At 57.7% G+C, this 20,577-nt stretch overlaps 1 protein-coding gene across 5 annotated transcripts in view; it reads right to left on the minus strand.

Annotated features, from left to right (window-relative positions):
• The window catches only part of WNT7B (Wnt family member 7B), a 50,277-nt gene that overhangs the window by 15,321 nt on the left and 14,379 nt on the right, over positions 1 to 20,577 (minus strand). For all 5 annotated transcript variants that reach the window (XM_019739269.2, XM_019739268.2, XM_074326562.1 and 2 more), the window contains exon 2: positions 9,363 to 9,589. In XM_019739269.2, the coding sequence (XP_019594828.1) occupies positions 9,363 to 9,589 (227 nt within the window). The remainder of the gene's footprint in view (positions 1 to 9,362; positions 9,590 to 20,577) is intronic.

Genomic DNA, 20,577 nt, shown 5'->3' on the forward strand with positions numbered 1-20,577 from the left:
ACCTCGGTTAGGATGCTCTGCTCAGAGGAGAAAAGTGACTGGCCTGAGGTCACACGAGGTCAGCCACAGAGCTGGGCTCTAGCCCGGGACACAAGGACCTGTACTCAGACCACGCCCAACCTGCCAGGACAGGGACATGGAATGGTCCTGCCTCCCACCTCACTGACCAGGCCTGGTCCCGGGGTTGCCTGTGTCAGCCCCTGGCACTCTAGTCACTGTCTCACCCCTTCCTGTCCTCACTCACTCTGTCAGCACCCAAGTGTCTCCCTAGCACCAAGCACAACCCACCCTTCCGACCAAACCCCAGAGTCCCGGGGGTGAGGCCCTCAGCCCCACCCATCCCCAAGCCCAAGGCCACGCATAGAGCAGCGCAAGACTGACACATTGCAGCCCAGAGTGATGGGGTGGGAGGAGGTTCACAGAAAGTGCAGACAGGGCCACCATAAGAATCATGGAGAGGTCAGCAGCACAGGGTAGCTGGAGGGACTGGGGCAGAGAGCGAGCAGTGAGGGCCCTGCTCAGGAAGGGATGCTGAAGGCGGGTCCTGAATGATAAGAGAAGTGAGCCATGCGCAGGCATAGGGAAGAGTGTTCAGGCAGAGGGAACAGCAATGCGAAGGCCCAGAGGAAGGCATGAGCTGAGTGTGTGTGGTCTGACCCAGCAGAGCGAGTGGGAGATGGAGTGGGCCATACTACAGGGACTTTGGGAGCCCAGGGGGAGGATTTTAGACTTTATGCTAAGATGAAGAGCCCCTGGAGGGTGCTGCTGTGACTGTCATTGAAAAGGACCCTCTGGCTGACAGGAGGGGCACGGCAGAAGCAGGGAGACCCACTCGGAGGCTGTCGCGAGGGTCAAGGTGAGAAATGCTGGTGGCCTACCAGGTGGAGGTAAGGCGTGGCCAGCCTTGGGACACAGTCTGCGGGTGAAGCCAGTGGACTAGCAAGTAGACTGGGTGAGGGGTTTAGAAAAAGATGAGCCCCAATGGACTTCTGATGTGGGGCCTGGGTGGCTGGTGCGGCTGCCGCTGAGAGACGGGTGGAAAGGATCAGCTTTGGGGTAAAGAAATCAAGGAGCTGCCTTGGCCAGGCAGTTTGGGGTACCAGGGGGACAGGAGAAGACAGGCGGGGCAGCTGGGCCCTCAAGTCCATCACCATCACCGAGAGCCAATGCCAGATGGAACTGGGGCTCTGTGGTGACCCTGGCCGTCATTCATTCCCAGATTGCATGCGGATGAGGCTCAGTGTAGTGGGTTCCAAAGCAACAGGTCACAATGGGGCTGCTGGGACTGCTGGGGCTGACACGGGGTAGAGACACGAGACAGGGGGGTCCCTGAGTCCTCCGGGCCACTGCTGGCTGGTGAGCTCCCTGCTCATCTCAGCACCCACCCCCACCCCATCTGGCTCCAGGCTCCCACAAGCCTAGAAGTGGGTGAGAGAGTACTGCTCCCACACACACAGCTTAAGGCTGGAAAGAGTGAGGGCAAGGAGGCCAGGAGACAACCCTAGGCCACACAGGCAGCTCCTAGTGTCACCCAACTGAGCAGGTACAGTGCCCATGTCCAGGTTTTGGGGGGCATAAGGAGCTGGGGAGAGAAGCCCAGGGGCCCCAGGGGGGCCAGCGAGCCCCTTTTGACTGCCCATGTCCCTGCCTGGCCCCCGGGCCTCAGCCTGGGTTCAATCCCAGGGCTGGGGGTACAACTCCTTGCCTAAGCTGCCTCCCAGCACACACAGGACTCAGGTTGGGGGAGAGTGTCCCGGGTGAAGCAGGGTGTTGGCAGCAGCAGTGGGGGTCAGGCAAGCCAAGAGATGCCTCCAGGCCCAGCTAGGCCACAAATCCTGATTCGTGCACTTGAAGAATCGGAAGCCCAGAGCCCTGGACCACTTGGGTCCAGTCGGGCTCTGCCCAGTGACGGCTGGGCACGCTCCTCCGGCCCCATTTCTGCACCTGCCAAAGGGAGGCCATAACAGCACCCGCCTCGCAGGGGCTCGGCAGTGTGAGCACATTAGTGCCATTCAGGGCTTAGGACGCCAGACAAGGGAAGCGCAGGACACACGTGGCTGCTTTTATTATCCATCTCCGAGAGGGTTTAGACCCTGGGCCTGGGGCGGGCGAGTGAGGGGGGAGGGGCGAAGTCCCATGCTGGTTCTGTGTGTGTGTGCACACGCGTGCGTGCACATGTCTCTGTGTGTGTCTGTCCTTCACTCTCAGTTTCTGTCTCTCTGTCCCTCAGCCCCTCTGCGTCGCTGTCTTTCTGTAGCCCCGCCCCAGCCCCCACCCGGCTCGGCTCCAGCTGAGTCAGTGTCTCCACGCTAAGCTCTTCCTTGCTGTTGTCATAAACAAAGCGTTGGAAAAAGTCACGCCAGGTCCAAACACGCCGACACGCCCGCACCCCAGGCTTTTGTTCTGACCCAGCGAGGCCCTCACACGCTGCGTACAGCCCTCCAGGTGGGTCGTGCTCCAGCCGGGCATGGGGAACACCAGGCCCAGCGTGGGCAGAGCCTGGCCCAGGGCCACACGGCAAGGGGCAGGGTCTGTGTCCTGAGCTGGGCGGGCTTTCCAGGAGCTTCCACCCCTGCCCCATAGCTCTGGGGGAGGCTGGGAAGGCCTCTCCTGCAGCCCCGACTTCCGGCAACCTCTCTTGTTAGGGAGGTCAGCTCTGGGCAGCCTGCCCTTGTGAACGCTCCCTGGTCCAGGCTTGCAGCAAAATTAGCAACTGCGTCTGTGTGGGGACACGATGGCACTAGAGTCCCTTCCTCCCCGGGGTCAGCACCTGGACCCCCACCAGGGTGCAGAGCTGAACTGCCAGGTTCAAATCTCTACCTCTTACCAGCGTGTGATTTGGGGTGAGGCATGAGCCTCAGTCTCCCCACCTACGACGTGTAGACAGTAGAAGCCAGGATGGGTGACATTTGTGAGAGTGGGCGTTGGGAGATGGCTGCAGTCATAAAAGAAATGATCCTCCCAAAAATGGTGGCAGGAGAAGTGGGGCACGGAGACAGGCTTAGGTCCGCACGGGGCCTCGCCCCTGGGAGGCTGAGGGTGGAAGCCTGGCCACCCCGTACTCTGTGTCCTGCCTCAGTATACAACAGCCCAGAGCCCTGGACCCCTTTGGAACCCTTTGGCAGAACCCTGATGTAGGCTCTGAGGAGGCAGAGGGTCTTCCTGCCCCCCTTTCTGAGGAGAAAACTCCAAGTCCTGGCTGAGTCTGGGCCCCAGGCTCAGCCCCTGGTAGAGATGGTTAGACTGAGGCCCAGAGAGAGCAAGGCTGGGCCCAACGTCACACAGTGAGACCTGAGCAGCTGGCACAGGTGGGTCTGCATCCCTGACAGTGCCCTCTCTGCCCCTGAGCCCCATCCCCATCCCACGGCCTGTCCTGTCTGTGGGGGCCCTGCCAGGGAAGCTGGAAAATTCCCACACTGGCCGAGTTCCAGGCAGCCTGTGAGGGCCCGTGTGAAAGGATCAACCACCGCTCAGCCCACAGCCCCAGCTGGTAAAGGGCCCACTGATCGGGCTTCCATGCCACCCACTGGAAGACCTAGAGCCTGGTCACTTGCAGGTCACCTCGGGAACCGCCCCACTCAAGTGCAAGCTGGCTTCCAGGGCAGGGGACAGAGCCTCGGCCCATTTGGAGTGACCACAGCCTCATCACGTCCTGAGCCAGGAGAGGGCTTGAGTGGCTTCACCTCCTGGAAGGTCTTTCTGACTCTGACATTCAACGCCTCAACCATCCATAGTGTCCTGGATGCCGAAGACCCAGAGCCTTGGAAACGTCTGTTGTGCTACCTCAGGCTGAGCCCCCGGCATGGGGCAGGCAGTGACAGAACCGACGGGGCAAATATGTGCTTCCCTCAGATAAGGGCTTGTGTGCACAGCCCAGAGCCATCGGCTCCCTCAGGCCATCCTGGGTGAAAGGCTCCCAGAGCAGGGCTGGTGGCTTTCACTCTGTCTCACTCTGTCTCCCAGGGCCCTGTCGCAAACTTGACATTCAGCAGGCACTCAATGCATGCAGGCTGAACAATAACTGACTGCCAAGGGGATCGGCCCTCACCGCCCCGTGCAGCCCCAGGCAGCAGCAGGTCAGCGACCTCAGCTCCCCCTCAGCTGGGCTGGAGGACAGTGTTTTGGGAGGAGACAGTCAGATCTGGGTTCAAATGTCCACTCTGCCCCTGACCAGGGTGACTCTGGGCAACTCCTGACCCTGGTGACTGCTGTGCCACCCAACAGAAGACTCACACAAGCCACATAGGTCATTTCAAATTTTCTAGCAGACACATAAAGAAAAGTGAAAATAACCATGTGAACTTAATTTTAGTAACCAATTTTATTTAGCCAATCTATCTAAATATTACCATTGTAACATGTAGTCAATGTAAAGATTATTAAAGAAATGTTTACTTCCTTTTTCCTTTCAAAGTCTGAAATCTATTGTGTACCTTAGTCACGGCGCATCTCAGTTTGCACACGCCATGTTTCATTCACGTGCTCCCCTGCCAGCCAGGACCTGTGGCCTCCGGAGTGGATCGTGCGGCCCTCGAGCCCTTATCCCTCCTCAGGACTAATGCCAGGCCTTCCTGAGCCTGGTCTGCAAGGCCTCGGACAGGGGCCCGGTGTCCAGTAGCGCATAGGACCTGGAGTCGCCCTCTCTCCTCCAAGGCCCCTGCCAGTGGCCAACTTGGAAGCCTCCAGACCTCCCCTCTCAGACACCTGGATGTGAGTCACTCTGCTGCCTCAGATTGTCCACAAATTGATGGCCTTTGCTGAGCCCCTACTGCGTGTGGCTGGTGGGCTCAGGGCTCACTCCCAACACAAATGTCACCCATAAAGCAAACCAGTGCACTGACAGCGGTCCAGGGCGGCCACGTGAGCCAGGATTAGGGGCGGCCCCTATGCCTGGTCATGTCTGAGCGGCACATGATGGGCGGGACTCAGTGTTCCATGGCCGCTTGGGGTGGGGGTCGGAGCCCAGTGCAGGTGGAGCCCAAGGGCCCAGGTGGGGGTGGGGCAGTGGCTGGAGGGCAGTCCCTCTCCTGCTCAGAACCTTCCAGGCTTTCCAGGCCACCACAGCACTCACATGCTGGGGTCACGGCTCCAGCCCTGGCCCCTCCTCTGGCCTCAGGTCTCCTCTCAGTCCAATTTGCCTTCGATGTTCCCACAGGTTCTGGAAAATACCATCTGCTTTCTGGCCTCTGGGCCTTGGTGCATGCTGTTCCCTCCACCTGGGGCCCCTTCCCTGCATTCAACTCCAGGCTGGTCTGGGTCACTCTGATCCTCCCTCGGGTCTCAACTGACCTGTCACCCTGCCAAGGAAGCCCTCGCCAACAGTCCTGACCGAATACGGGGCCCGTTGGAAACACCCTGTCCTGCTCGCGGCCCCTGGGGGCCCTGAGTTTCTAATAGGCATTCCTGGAATACAAGGTTCACCCCTAACTATTGTGTTCCCCCTCCCCCAACCCCTGGCAGAAGACAGCTGCATTGAGGACACATTCAGAACCACCCCCAAGCTCATTTCCAGTTAACAGAAGAGGCAGGTCAGGAGGGGCCTGAGCCACAAGTGTCATTCAATAGATGATGAAATAGGCCTGGGGCAGGCTTGAGCGGCCAGAGGGTGGAGGCCAGCAGGCATGAGGGAAGACCATGTCGGTGGGGGGAGGCCTAGTGTGGGTCTGGACGCCCTGAAGGGCACAGAGCAACTGGTACCTGGAGAGCCCCAGGGCAAAGCCAGTGCAGGGTCATCACAAGAAGGTCTAGCTTATATGGAGTAGTGAGCTCCCCACCCCTGGAGGCATAGAAGCAAGAGCACCAGGTGCTGGAAAACATAGGGCTTGATTTGCCCCTGTAAGAGGTTTCCTTCAGCTCTCAAGATTTAGGCATAGCCCAAGGTCACAGGCAAGGCCTAAAGGGGGCCGTCCCACCCACCTGGGCCATTCCCCCTCTCGAGGCCAATCATTAATTGGCATCGCTTGAGTGGCTGCTCCCACGAGTGCCCCCCGGCTTCCTGCCAGCTCATGGCCCGGCTCCCATCCGGTGCCCAGGCCACCGCATGCCTCTGACAGGGGCTGGCCATGCTGCCCGAGCCCACTCCCTGCTCGTGACTCCCAGCAGCGAGCCCTGGGAGGAACAAGGAGCCCGCTCAGACCACCATCACAGCACCCAGGGGGACTCCGTCTGCCTACAGGACGAAGCCCAGAGCCCTCCTAGGTACGGATGGCCAGTGGAAGACCTCGGCCTGGGTGGCGGAGAGCCCACCCAGCAGGGCAGTATACAGGGAGGGCCCGAGGCAGGTGCTGAGCAGGCCTGGGCTGAGAGATGCAGGAGGATGAGGTACTAGGGTGTGACTGGGCCTGGCTGTGGTCAAGGGAAAGCCAGGCAGGGGTGAAAAAGCTTCTCCCGGAGGGAAGTCAGATGTGAATCAGCAGAGCAGAGGGGAAGGGCCTCCCAGGGCAGGAAGCAGCAGGAACAAAGTCCCAGAGGAGGCAAGGGGCCTGGCATGCTCGGGGAAGAGGAGGGAGTCAGCTATTGCTGAAGCCCTGGTTCTGAGAAGGAACAGAGGGAGGCAGAGGGCTCGTATGGCAGGGCTGCTGAGACTTCAAGCTGAGGAGTTAACTTTATCCTGGGCAATAGGGAGTTATTGCAGGTTTTAGAGGACGGGAGTAACATGGCATGGCCAGGACGGGGTGGGAGGCAGGAAGAGGCACTGACAGCTGCCAGGGGAGGGCTGGAGAGGCAGGCCCTGCAGTGGCCATGGGACAGCGTAGAGGGGTGGCCAGGGGAGTAACACCTGGCTTCTGCTGAGACGTCTGGTTGGTCAGGCGAAGGCTGGACACGGGAGATTTAAGCAGCAAGAAGCTGAGCGTGTCGAGCCAGAGGTTCCCGTGGGTCGGCCTCACTGTGAGGTCCACAGGGAGTGGCCATGCTAGTCTTGGCCCCCAGGGAGAGCCAACTGGAGTGGGCTGAGAGGAGCAGCGGTGACGTAAGAGGAAGCCCAGGCGAGCGGGGCCCAACCAAGGAAGGGGTCTCTCAGCCACACGAAGGTCACGAAGGCCTGGGCACCACTGGTGGGAGCAAGAGAAGGTGAGAGACGGGGACAGTGGGTGTGGACAGCTCTGCCAGGACGCTTGCCTATGAAATGCTCATGAAAGTGAGGGGGGTGTCTTAGGTGGGCTCCCCAAAAACAGAGCTCCAGACTCCAGGTGCCGAGGGTGCTCAGGGCACGAGGCGCACCCAGAGCAGCCCTACCTCGAGGCAGGGGGGCGGCCTGAATACTCCCCGCCTCAGTCCATCCTTGGCTGCGGCTGCCCCACCCTGTGGGCCGAGCTGCGGACCCTCCCAGGTCCCCGTGGGGCTGAGGGCCAGTTTCCAAAGAGGAACAGCTGAGCTGATAGCCACGATCCCCACAGCCCCAGGGGCTGCGTGACACTCAGTTAATTAAGGTAACCTGGATGGGCATTGACAGTGCCCACTGGGGGGCAGGTCACTGGCAGGGCCAACACCACTCTGGGCTTTGGACGGTCATTGGAGTCCGGCATTTACTGGGGTACTGATGGTGAGTCCCCCTGCCTAGGGCCTGAACCCAAGGAGAAGCTCGGAGTGACCACATCTCCCTCACCACCTGAGTCTCATGATCTCAAATAAAGTCCAAGCTGCCACCCCCTGTCAGGCCATGTCCACTGCCTGTCTCTCTCTGCACAGCGAGGCGGCAAGGATTTGCAGGAAGGAGACCTGGATCTGAACTCAGCTCTGCCACGTGCAAACTGTGTGGCTGCAGGAAACCTTATCATTCCCCTGGGCCTCAGTTTCCTCAGCTGTGCCGTGGGGGTACTCACAGCTGCTTCAGATCCCCAAGTCTCAGGGGTGAGGGGCCAGGCAGACAAGTGGGCACCTGGCACCAAGCGGGCCTGGTGTCAATGCCCTCCCAACTACACTGGATGAGTGGGCAGCTCCACCTCCCCAGTTGGCACCTGCAGGGAGGAACTGCGCTTGGGTGGTGGGGCCCCAGGGAGGGGTGGGGCCACCTCCCTAGCTGTGCCAGGTGCCACCCACAGGCTGCTCACCACAAAGGGGCCCCCGGGGCTCTCCCCACGCCACCCCCAGCCCCATGCCAGGCGTTCCAAGCCCTGTAGAGCTCTGCCTCTGGCCTGGGTTCCAGCAGCTGTGGTTCCTTGGCTCTCTGGGACCGGAAGGACATGTTGTGCCCACACGTTCAGAGGCTCACCTGTGCCCGCAGGCTGGGGTCTGAAACAGGGCACACCCCACATGCCCGGTGCTGCACCCCTAATTACTACTCTCCCAATCCAACCCTCACAGTCGTCTGAACAGTTCCTCATACCTTACAACGGTGTGACTATTCCCACCCTCACTGATTCAATAGCAGTTTATTGAGCACCTACTGCGTGCAGGCACTGACAAAGGCACTGGGGACCTGGCTCAGGGCCTGCTCACTCAAAGCTCATGTTACAAATGAGGAAACTGAGCAGCCCTGAGTGCCATGCCCAAGGTCACACAGCCAGACTCAAATCCAGGTCAGACTCCAGAAGACTCGCTTTTCCCTTTGAGCACCTCTCTGGGCTTCAGTCTCCTTGCGTGTAAAATGAGCACAATGGAGCCTCCCCAGGGCTGTGAGGGGTCTGTACACAGTGCAGCGGGGCACAGCCAGCAGAGCTCTGCCACCCCTGCCTGATGTGCTGCGGTGGCTGCCACTGTCCTTGGAATTGGAGGCCCACCCACCGCTCTCCGACCGGTCGCACTGCTCCATGCTCCCACGTGAGTCACACTGCAGCATCCCTCACACATCTGCTCACACTGTTCCCGCGTTCTGGCATCCCTGCCACTCTCGGGATCATGACAACAGCACTGCCCACGGGCCGGGAATCATTCGCATCAAGCCCCCAAACAGCCCCATGCAGAAACTACTACTGTCATCCCATTTCCAGGTACAGCAGTGGAGACATAGATGGATGAAGGCCCTGGGTGCACACAGCAGCTGGGCAGCAGCAGGAGGGCACGCCTCCAACCCTGTACCCGACTGGACACCACCAACCTGCCCAGCTCATGTCCATGCCAGGACGACATCCCCCAGCCCCAAAGCCCAGAGCAAGGACCCTCGTCCACTCAGATAGGCTGGCTGCCATCGACGCTGTCCTTGTCCCAGATGCGGCAGTGTCCCAGAGGGCCAGGCCAGGTCTGAGTCTCCCTGGAATCCCAGGCCCCCACCCAGGCCAGGGAAATGCTGGGCAAAGACACTGGTCAGAACAGGACAGCACAAAACAGCAAGCGTGGGTGGCCTGGCTTTTGGCGGGTGGCCTGGTCCCCAGACACCTGAAGGCCGGATGGGGGTGTTCCCGCGAGCCCGGAGGTGCCCTTACCTACTCGGAGCTCTTGCCCGAAGACGGTCTTCTCACCGAGGGCGGAGCAGTTCCAGCGCCCAAAGCGGAACTGGTACTGGCACTCGTTGATGCCCATCTGCGCCCCCTCCCCAATCACAATGATAGCATCGGGCCGGCTCTGGCAGATGGCACGCTGCCGCGGCGCCAAACCAGGAATCTTGTTGCAGATGATGTTGGCTCCCAGGGCCACGACGGATGACAGCGCTCTGCGGACAGAGAGGGAGAGGACACGGAGGTGAGCGGCAGTGAGTGTGTCCCAGACGCCCACCACAAGCCAAGCTCTGCCCTCCAGGGGCCACTTTCCATTGATATTCACACGTGATCCTCACTTGAAAAGGCACACACAACCTTGAAATCGCAAGACGCACGAGATCACAGGACAAGTCCCATGAATCAAGAGTCCCACGGAACTGAGAGTCCCACAGAAGGCAAGAACCATGGTCCCCTGTGCCTCTGAATCAGATACACAGACCCTTTGGGGATGTGACAACCATCAGCTCCAGACAGTACTCAGTTTCCCCCAGTAGCAAACCCCAACTCCCAGAACTGGGGCTCCCCCATCATTGTAAACCTGGCTCCCCAGAGGGTGCCTGGGCCATCTAGCCCACTGAGCAGGCGGCTGGGCTGGGAGCCATGCCAACTGGGTCCCGGTTCCACTTATAGCCCATGCATGACCTCGGGAAGGCACTCTGCTTCTTTGAGCCTCAGTTTTCACATCCATGAAATGGGGGTACAAAACCGGTCAATCAGTCATCACCAGCACTATACAGGCTCAGACCAGGGAGAAAGGCCATACCCATGAGGGACAACTGTTGTTATTATTCATTCATTTCTGGATGATGAGATGAGCTCAGAGGAGGAAAAAGGAGTTGACACGACTGAGCACCTACTGTGCGCTGGGCTCACAGGGCACTTCACCACAGCATCACCCTCAGAGCAGTCCGCTGAGGGCGCCTAGTAATTGTCCTCCAGGAAATGAGGCCTGAGACAGGAGGGAACCTGCCAGGCTCCGTCTCCCTTGTCTTGAGCTGTTATCAGTGTGATTGTTTGTTTGATGGGGTGAAATTCACATAATATAAAGTCAAATATGTTGAAATGCACAGTTCCGTGGCATTTGGTACATTCACAACATTGTGCAACCACCACGCCTACCAAGTTCCAAGACATTGTCACCATCCTGAAAAGAAACCTCGTGCCCCTTAGCAGTCACTCCCCATTCTCTTTTCCCCAGCCCCCCTCAACCACTAACAGGCTTTCTGTTCCTCTGGATTTGCCTGCGCTGGACTTCTCATATCAATGGAATCATGTCACATGTGGCCTTTTGTGACCGGCATCTTTGACTTACCACAATGCTTTCAAGGTTCATCAATGTTGTAGCGCGTACCAGTACTTCATTCCTTTCTAAGGCTGTCCCACTGTCTGGAGAGACCACAGTCTGTTTCTCCATTTGTCCCTGATGGACACTGGGTTGTTTCCACCTTTGGCTGCTGTGAATAGCCCTGCTATGAACATGTGTGGACAAGTTTTTGTCTGAGTCCATTTTCAGTTCTTTGGGGCATATATACCTAGGAGTGGGGTGGCTGGGTCACAGGACGGTTTGTGTAGCTTTTTGAGAAACCACCAAACTGTTTTCCACAGCAGCTGCCTCAGTTGGTTTCAAGCACCTAGAGAAGGGACAGCAACTTGGGAGGAGGTGGGGAAGTTTCAGCAATGGCTAAGCTTCACAACAGCACCTGGCTTCCAACAACAGACCGGATGGCTTAGAGAGAGGCAAAAGGTGGAAGTGGGGGAGATCAGGAGGGGCTCCCCAAAGCCAATGCCCACCGCCCTGGCCTCCTGCATGGTCACTTGCCTCCTACTCATTGCCTGCCAGCCCTTCTTGAGAGAAACGAATCTGTGTTTCTCCAGGGTGGCCAAGCACCCACAGCCAGCCGGGAAAGTCCCCGTGTGGTGTGAGCCCACAGCACGTGCTGTGACCAGGACGCCCAACCGACACTCAATCCCCACAGCCCGCCCGCCTCACCCGCTAATCTGGCCAAGACCCCCCTGGGTCTCCCACAGGCACAATGGGCAGAAACGTGGAGGCTGGCATGGAGGAAGGGCATCTAGGTGGGTGGGGCTGGGAGCGGGCTGGAACCTGGGGGAATTCAGCCCAGAGTAATTGCAGACCCTCAGAAAACCGACCAGGGAAATGAGATGTATGGGAACAGCCTCCAAGCCACAGGTCAGAGCCCGCTTCGGGTCCCGGACACTAAGAGCATGCTGTCCATTCCCAACTTCTAGCAGGCTCGGGCTGCAAAGCCCCACCGCCTGGTGCAAGAACTCTGGCTGGGGCAGGAGTTTGGACAAATGGGGTCTGACTGGGGTGACCCCAATGGGACTTGGGGTGGATGCTGGGGGAGGAAACAGATCATTGTAGCCCTGGTGTCTGCCTCCAGGCGGCCAGCCCAGTCCCGATACCAGCACCCAGATCTGACTGTGTCACTCCCCTGCTCCAAGCCCATCCGTAATCCCCCAGGCTCCTTTGCCTAGAACCGGAGGCCTCCTGGGATCCGGCTCCTGACGACCTGCCGCCTTTGCTTGTGCTGACCCCTCTGCCTAGGACGCCGCTCTCCCTCCTGTGTTCTGTCTGCAAATGCTATTCCCCCTCCAGGCCCAAGTGCAAGCCCCACTGGGCTTACACCACAGGATCCCAGGCACGGAGGACGCATTCAGTGGGGCACTTGTCTCTCAAGTACCGACCTTACCCCTGGTGTCACAGTTTCCATGCCCAGCTTTCCCACCAGACTGCAAGCACCTCGAGGGCAATATCCAGACTCAGCTGAATTTGGGGCCTGGGGACTGCCCCGCAGCTGTCCATGGGTGTTTGTGGGATGGAGGGATGGGTGAACAAATGAGTATGCACTCAAGGGTCACTTCTAAAAGAGTCCTACAACTCAATACAAAAAGGTAATCCAATTTGCAAACGGGCAGTGGACCTGAACAGACATTTCTCCAAAGAAGAAATGCAAATGGCCAACAGCAGGTGAAAAAATTCTAACCATCACTCATTTAGGAAAATGCAACTCAGAACCACAGTGAGGGGCCACCTCACACCTGCAGGGATGGCTCTGCTGAAAACAACAGAAAATGGCGCGTTGGTGACACACTGCTGGTGGGAATGTACCACGGTGCAGCCGCTGTGGAAGAGCTGGGAAGCTCTTCAAATAGTTAAACATCGAATGACCATAGGACCCAGCAATTCTATTCCTTGGTAATATATCCAAAAGAATTGAGGACAGGTGTTCAAACAAAAACGTGTACACAAGTGTTCACAGCAGCACGATAACCAAAAGGAGGAAACAACCCAAATGCCCATCAGTGAATAAATGAATACTATGCAGCCATAAAAAGGAATGAAGTACAGACACATGTCATATGGATGAACCTCAAAAACGTGGTAAGTGAAAGAAGCCAGACACAGCAGACCACATACTGATTCCATTTATCTGAAAAGCCCAGTGAAGGTAAATCCACAGAGACAGAAGGTAGATTAGTGGTTTCCAGGGGCTGGGGAGATGTGGGGTGGGGAGTGTCTGCTTAATAGGTCTGAAATTTTCATCTGGGGTGATGAAAAAGTTCTAGAACTATTGGATAGAGGTGGTGGTTACACAACGCTATGAATGTACTAAAAGCCACTGACTTGCACACTTTAAAATGTTTATAGTGACAAATTTTATGTTATGCGTATTTTCACCACAATTTAAAAAAATTCTATCTACGCACAGGGCTTCTACGCCCCGGCCATAGAGGAATTGGGGGAAGGAGACGAGAGGGGCCTTGCCCACCTCACACCCCACTTATACTCGCAGTGTGCTTCCCCAGGTGTCGGGGGGCTGATGGAGTAGATGGAGGGGAGCCCCAGCATAACAGTGCATGGATTAAAGGTGAACTGTAGACATCAGGGAAGAGAGTTATAGTGTATTTTGTGCCAGGAGCGTAAATAATCAAATATGGTTGATAATTCAGAAATAATTTAAAAATTGTCTTCCTTCAAATGTGGGGATTTTCCCCCTAACAATATTAAATGCTCTTGCTGTGAGCACCAACCTTGGACAGCTGGCCTCTGTGCTATCTCGGTCCTTTGCTGGCAAGGTGAGCCTTGCTCTCACCATTTACAGGTATGCAGACCAGAGCTCAGAGATGCTAGGGAACCTGCCCAAGGCCACACAGCCAGGCTCAGAGCCCAGTCTATGCTTCCAAAAGTTAGGTGGAGGCAGCACTGTGGCTCAGAGCACTGCACATAGTAGATGCATAACAAATGCTAGAAGACAGCCTAGAGTAGGAAACCATGCCCACTTTTCATTTTCAAAACACAGCTTACATCCTTCCCTTGCTTAAAATCCTCCAGGTCACTCATTAATTTATCCAGGTTTACGGACACATCCGTTGCTGGCATTTGAGGTCAGGTGGCGGGTGTCAGCGGCCCTGTCATCCCCTCCCCCACAGACTGCACATGCCTGGCCAGTCTGACCACTGCCCTCCCAGAGCAGGCCTGGCCATGCCACACCCCAGGTCTTGCCCACGCTCTTCCTTCCGCCTGGAGGGGAGGGGGCTGCTGATAGGGACGAGCAGCTTGGCCCTCATTAGGAAACCGTCGGAGTGGGAAAAGGGATAAAAATATATAATAACTAAATAACTGGTGCTCTGGAGAAGGAGAGGTGGGTGGACGCAGGCAGCATCCTGGGATAATTGGCAGTTTGGGGGTGAGGGCATGCTATGGCACTCTCATCAAGCCGCCCCACGGGTGGAGGGGGCCCGGCTCTCACCCCAAAGTGGGAAGAACCCTCTGGGCAGCTTCCCGGCCTGCAGCTGCCCGCCCAGGTGTCCGGGGAGAGGCTGGCAGGGAGCTTCTGAGTGGCCTGCGCACACAGAGAAGCTGGGCGGGGCACTCGTGTTTCAGTCACTGACTTTTTCCATGGAAAATTCTGCTCCAGGCTCATCCCCTGTGCTGTTCAGGGGCCTCAGGACACAGGCAAGATGCCAGGAGGAATGGGCAAAGCTGAAAGTCTGGAAACTTTCCTCACCCCTGGTCTGGGCCAATCCCAAGGAGGGAGCTCAGAGGAGAAGGGGTTTCGGGCCCTGCAGACAAGCAGCTCCCGCCTCGTCCTCCGGGGCTGTGGACAGGGCCTCTGATCTCGGGCCAGAGGGTGGGGAGGCCAGCAGAGGGCCTGGCACGGGGGTTGAACCGGGCATCGGGCGAGGCGGGGGCTGCCGCTGGACAACAACAAGATCGAACGATCTTCTGCTAGAGCCATCCCAAGGGGACAAGGGGTTCCAGTTGGGTGAGTGGCGAGGTGACCACTGCCAGGCGATAGATGGGTGCAGGAGTGGCCAAAAGGGTAGGACCTCTGCTGTGGCACTAGCCAGGTACCAGCCTACCCACCTGGCAGCCCCGTGGGGCAGGGATAAGGAACATGGGCGCCAGTGCCGGCCGGCTTGGCTGGAACCCTGGCTCTGCCTCTTCTTAGCTATGAGACCTCAGGCAAGTTGCTTAACCTTTCTGTGCCTCGGTTTCCACATCTGTGAAATGGGAGTAAGAACAGTCCTGACACGTCATATTGCTGCATAATGCAAAGTACATAGCACTCTGTAGCTGGCCTCTGGTGACAGGTCATCAGTGGTGGCCTTCATTAGCCCTCGTGGCCTGAGATTGGGGGACCATTCCTGACCCTCATTCGTTGAGCCCCCAGGACCCAGCTCCCTGGTAGGGAATAGGGACCGGCTTTGTCAGTCAGGGGGACTGATGATTAAAGCATTTCACTCTGGAATCTATACACTCAAGACAAACGAGCATTTATCGTCACCAAGGACATGCACTCCTGTGTCCAGCACAAACTGGGAACAATCACCCAGGCGTCCATCCCAGGAGAATGACAAATAAATTGTGGTATGTTCACACAGTGACCTACAGGGTGCTACAGCAAGAGAAAGGGCCAGGAGCTGACACATGTCCACGTGGATCATTCTCCCAGACACCACTGAGCGAAACCAGACAGAACACACGCTCTAGAGCAGGGGTGTCCAAACTGCGGCCCGCGGGCCAACTGTGGCCCGTGATCCATTTTTTATTGGCCCGCAGCAAATTCCAAAAATATATTTAATTTACTTAAATAAACTAGGTGAGGCAATACATACTTCACCTCGAGTGAGTGGCCCGGCTGTTTGTGTATTTTACCGCATATGGCCCTTGGTGAAAAACGTTGAAAAAAGTTTGGACACCCCTGCTCTAGACGGAGCAAAACTCCCCTTCAAGACAGAAGTCAGAACAGAGTCACTGTCGGTGGGAGGTACCCTAGGAGCCTGCTGGGTTCTGGACTGTTCTCTATCCCGAGCTGGGTGGTGGTTACACCGGTGCCCATGTATGTAAAAATGCATTCAACTGTCTTCTTGAGATTTCTGCACTTACTTTATATAAGTTACACCTCAATAAAAAAGTAAAATATTGAAATACACAAATTTACAGGACTGGCAAAATAAGGCAAGAATGAAAATCCTAAGCTTTCTTACAAAAATTGAACTAAAATACACTTAAGAGATAAAATGTGAACATTCAAAATCATTGCTGTGTGCCTTGTGTGTGTGCCCAGCCTTAGGGGATGCGCTGTGGGCTAGACCAGCCGCCACCTCCAGGCAGATCTGGACCAGGCAGGAATACAGCCCAAACCCAGGCTCTCAGACACCCCAGGATCAAAAGGCATCCCTGGTCCTCTGAGGGCTGCCTGAGGCCTGGAGGGGCGGAGCTCTGTGCAGTGGCCAGTCTAGCTAAGACCTCCATCTAGGCCAAGCCCGACCCCACCAGGGCCCAGCGTGCATGTCTCCTCAGAGCAGCCCCCCACTTTGACATCCTTGGGGAGCAACATCTGAGTCACTTCACAGTCAGGGATCCTGAGGCCCAGAGAGGGGTCGGATAGGGGAGCCAGAGTCCACCTACACCCAGGATGAGAGCCATCCTGTCACCCCCCCCACACACACCCCCACACCCCGTCTCTGTGGGGCACACCCGTTTCATTCAGAAGGTAACTACCCTCCAAAGCCTGTCCCAGCAGCCAGGAGTCTAACCTAAACGCCTCATGCTGTTAAATGCTAGGCGGCTCAAGGCAGACTGAATACCTACTGTGCGCTGGATTCTGGGCTAAGATGTCCCCTCAGTGGGGAGGCAAGTGTTATAATAATTATTATTATTCCCTCAGAATAGAAACCAGAGGTTCAGAGAGGTCCAGCCACCTGCCAAGTAGCTCAGGGAGGGAGGGAGGGGCGCAGGGTCTGGGACCCACACTTCCTGCCCCCAGACTGGTGAGTGCCTCATCTCCCCTATCTGTGACCCTCAAAGACAGTTGGGAGAGTGGTCACTTGTCCACCTGGAGAGCCATCCTCCCCCGTTGGTCCCTAGGGGCAGGTGGCTACATTGGAGCCAAGCTGCATTGCCCCACCCCGGGGGTGGGGGCTCCTGAAGGAAAGAAGCCCCAACTTGAGCCAGGCTGGAAGGAGTCTCTCAGACCAGGAGCTGAGTTATGGCCTCTCCCCAAACAGGACCCCCTAGGGACCTCTGCTGGCTCCAGGATGACAGGGGCCCTGTCCTGTTCTGCACTGTGCCTGACGTGGGGTCGTTGTGGAACTGAATGAATGACGGACAGATGAGCCAATGAGTGGAAAGGGTGGACACAGCTCAGACACATCTGTGGGGAGCCCTTCCAGGGACAGGGACCCCAGCTCGTGCAGAGAGCAGGACCATGAACCTGGGACATCCTCAGTGGGGCTGGGGGGCTGGGCAGGCAGCTGGGGGTGCTCATAGCACACCTCATTTTCACTTAGACTGCTACTGGTCGATAAAAAACAGCTTTATTCCCACTTTACACATGGTTAAGAAAATGTCAGCCTTCCCTACGAAGGCCCAGCACTTCAAGTCACGCGAGGTGGGCAGGTGACGGCATTGTAGAGACAAAGCCACCCCAAAGGGCCCTCCATAGGGCATCGATCCCCAGCATTGTCAGTGACAGGACAAGTTGTCTTTCTGTTTAAAAAGCCAGAGAGAAGTGGTGTCATTGCCAGCCCAGGACCATGTGACAAAACAGCCTGTCAGACCCAAGGGAAGCCTCACACCCTCTGATCTGTCCGTAGGGCCTTCAAACTACTGCCATAGATGTGGCTGGCTGTGTATGCCAAGGAGGCTGCAGGACCTCCTTTTTCCTATGGATTCCCCAACAGCTGCCCCACAAACCATAGCCCAGGAGAGAGATGCCCCAGTGCGCGGCACATGGCCCCACCATGCCAGGGACCCCCACCCACCTGGCCCCAGCTCCCGCTCTGAGTCCTTTCCCTGGACTGAGCACCAAATCTAACGCAACCCATCCCCCACCATCAGGTTTCTGCATCGTGCAGCCCCTGCCCCAAACCAACCACAGGATCCCGGAAGTGTTTCCCAGGCCAGGACCAGGGCAGCACTCAGGGGAGAAATCTGGCCCCTGCCCGCCTTCCCACTCTGCAGGTGGCACTACCACTCTTGAGAAGGCAGCCCTCTGAGGCCACCCTGCCCACCCAACCCCGCCTGCTCCTCCCAACACCAGCAGGACGGTGGCCTCAGGGCCTGAGCCAGGCCTCCCAGCCCTGAGCGGTCAGGGCCGTGTCAGTCGTGATGGCCGCAGGCACATTCCTTATGGCTCCCTCCTACCCCATAGCACTCTGGGTTCTGTCTCCACACTTTTGCCCCAGGGTCCACCTCCCAGAGACGTGCTCTCCCCCCCAACCACTCCTCTCCTCACTGCACAGACCCTCCCTCTGGAGGCCCCAGAGAGCCAGAACTCTGTGCTGGAACCCCTCAAGCTTTTCCTAATGCCATTTGTGGCAGGACCTGTGCACCCCACCTGCTACTGGTTCCCCAGGATGGGGATCCCCAGCACTGCCCAGCACCCCACTGGGCCCTGAGCTAGCCTTGGCTATGAACCCCCACCCCAGCTCCCTGGGAGGTGGGGCCAAGCTAGCCAAGCTGGGCCATCCCCAGCCTCCGTCCGCCCATCTCTGGCCCCAGCCCTGGCTGCCCAGCAGTCCAGTGCTTCTCCAGCCCACACTGCTGGCCCGGGGCGCTTTGTAATTCTTCCTTCTTGGGCATCCTCCGGCAAAATATTTGAAGAATGTTCTAATTATCTGCGATCAGCCCGGGAGGCGAGCCTGGGTCCACTTGTCCAGGAAGTAACTTGGCAAATACCTGAGAGGGAGGCACCTGGCCCTCACGCCCACCCAAGGCCACGTCCCGCCAGCCTCTCCCTCAGGTGAGCAGGGGTGTCTCTGCAGCCCAGCAGGATCCCGTGGGGCAGCATGTGAAGTGGGGGCTAATGACTGCCTCAATATTCCTGCTTGTCAAGTAAGGATAAGAATGTCTTCTAGGTCTGGGCTCACTCTGCAGAGCCCCCGAACCAATGTCACAGTGCCAGAGCTTAGCGTCAGATGGGTCCCCGAAAGCCTCCTCTGTGGAATGGAACAGGATAGATGGGAACAGAGCTGGACGCAGCTGGTGCAAGGGCCCGGTGACACTCAGGTCAGGCCACCTGTCCTTCCTCTGGTCTTCCATGAATCTGTTCATCACTTTCCCCTGCTGGAGTTCTGGGCCCAACTCAGTGGGGAGTATGGGTCTTGGGGACATCCCCAGACCAGAAAGGTCACCACAAGTCTACCTCAGTTTTCTCATCTGAAAATAGGGTACAATCAGGCCTCTTTGGGTAAATGGCTTCTCCCTCTACTGGCCTGGGTGGGAAGAGCCTGGACCCAACAGGGTGATGGTGGAAGGGCAGCGTGCAGAGGGCAGGCACGATCGCATCCCAAAGACCATTTGACCTGTCCCCTCACCTGCCCAGACACAGGATCTGCACTTTGGGGGAAGGGACAGGCCAGAAAGACCACCTTCCTGAGCAGCAGCCCCACCCTGTCCTACCTCTTCCCCATAGTGGCCCTTCAGGCTGCGCGCCTCAGCAACCCCACTTCACAGGTGAGGAAACTGAGGCTTTAAGAGAGCACCCAGAAGGGGGGCTCCATAACGGGTGGGTAGGGATGAGGGTGTCCCAAGAGGAGGAATAGAGAGGCCTGGGAGTGGGAAGGGCCCTGATGGGCAATGAGGCCCCCCCTTGCCCCTCCCTGCCCCGCCCATGCCTCATTTTCCCATCTGCGTAGTGAGAGGCTGATGCCACAATCTAGCTACCTGGAACTGTGTCCTAAAGAGAGTTCTCTGGATTTGGGGTCCTGTGTTTGATTTCTACTCTGCCGCTGACTCTCCCTGGCCCCTCTGAGCCTCAGTTTGCCCATCTGTCCAATGGGGAGAACAGCCCCTGCTTGCAGGCGGGGTCTCTTGCAGGCTGGCTTCCTGCACTGTGGGGCCTGCCTGCTGCAGTTTTTCCAGGCCACTGCTTGGCTCAGCTTGCTGCCCGCAATGTTCTCGGGGAAGAGAGCGGAGCGTCCGCCTGCTCCCTCGCGCCCCCGGCGGGCAGCTGCCAGCCCGCCCTCCCCACATAGCTGGCATTCCTAGCCTGGCATCCTGGGACCCCACCCTGGAGAGAAACCAGGCAGCCTGGGAGAAAGCAGGCAGTGAGCAGGGGGTCTTGGGCGAGACCCAGATGACTGGAGGTGGGTAAGCACAGAGGGGGCCCTCCGCTCCCATGAGCTGGCACAGGGAGCTCACAGCTAAGGGGCCACAGGGAGGTCATGGCTAAGGGGACCCTCCAGTCCCCATATCTGCTAAATCTGTGAAATCAGAACCTCACCAGTCACTGTGACCCCAAGACATTCACCTCTGACCTCAGAAACTTCCAGACCTCTGCTGGTCATCCAGGCCCCATCAAGACACACCTGGGTTCAAGCCACACTGGACCAGTAATTCTCCCTCCCCTGGCACCCTGCCCTCTCCACCAGCCAGGCAAGATCGCTTGGTACCTCTTCCTCTAAGAAGCCTGCCTGAGTTTCTCCTCCGTCCTCCCTCCCTCCTGGCATAAGCCACATCTATGCCAGTCTCCTGAGGAGGTCATTGGGGGCTGAGATTCAGCAACGCCTGTCTAGCCAGGCCATGGCCACACTTCCTGAACCTCTTGCTGTGCCCTGGACCTTCCCCAGGCCTTATCTTATCTCTTGACTTCCCATGGTACAGATGGGGACCCAGATGTGGCCCAGA

This window comes from Rhinolophus sinicus, linkage group LG02, assembly GCF_036562045.2.
Source record: "Rhinolophus sinicus isolate RSC01 linkage group LG02, ASM3656204v1, whole genome shotgun sequence".
Classification (NCBI taxonomy): domain Eukaryota; kingdom Metazoa; phylum Chordata; class Mammalia; order Chiroptera; family Rhinolophidae; genus Rhinolophus; species Rhinolophus sinicus.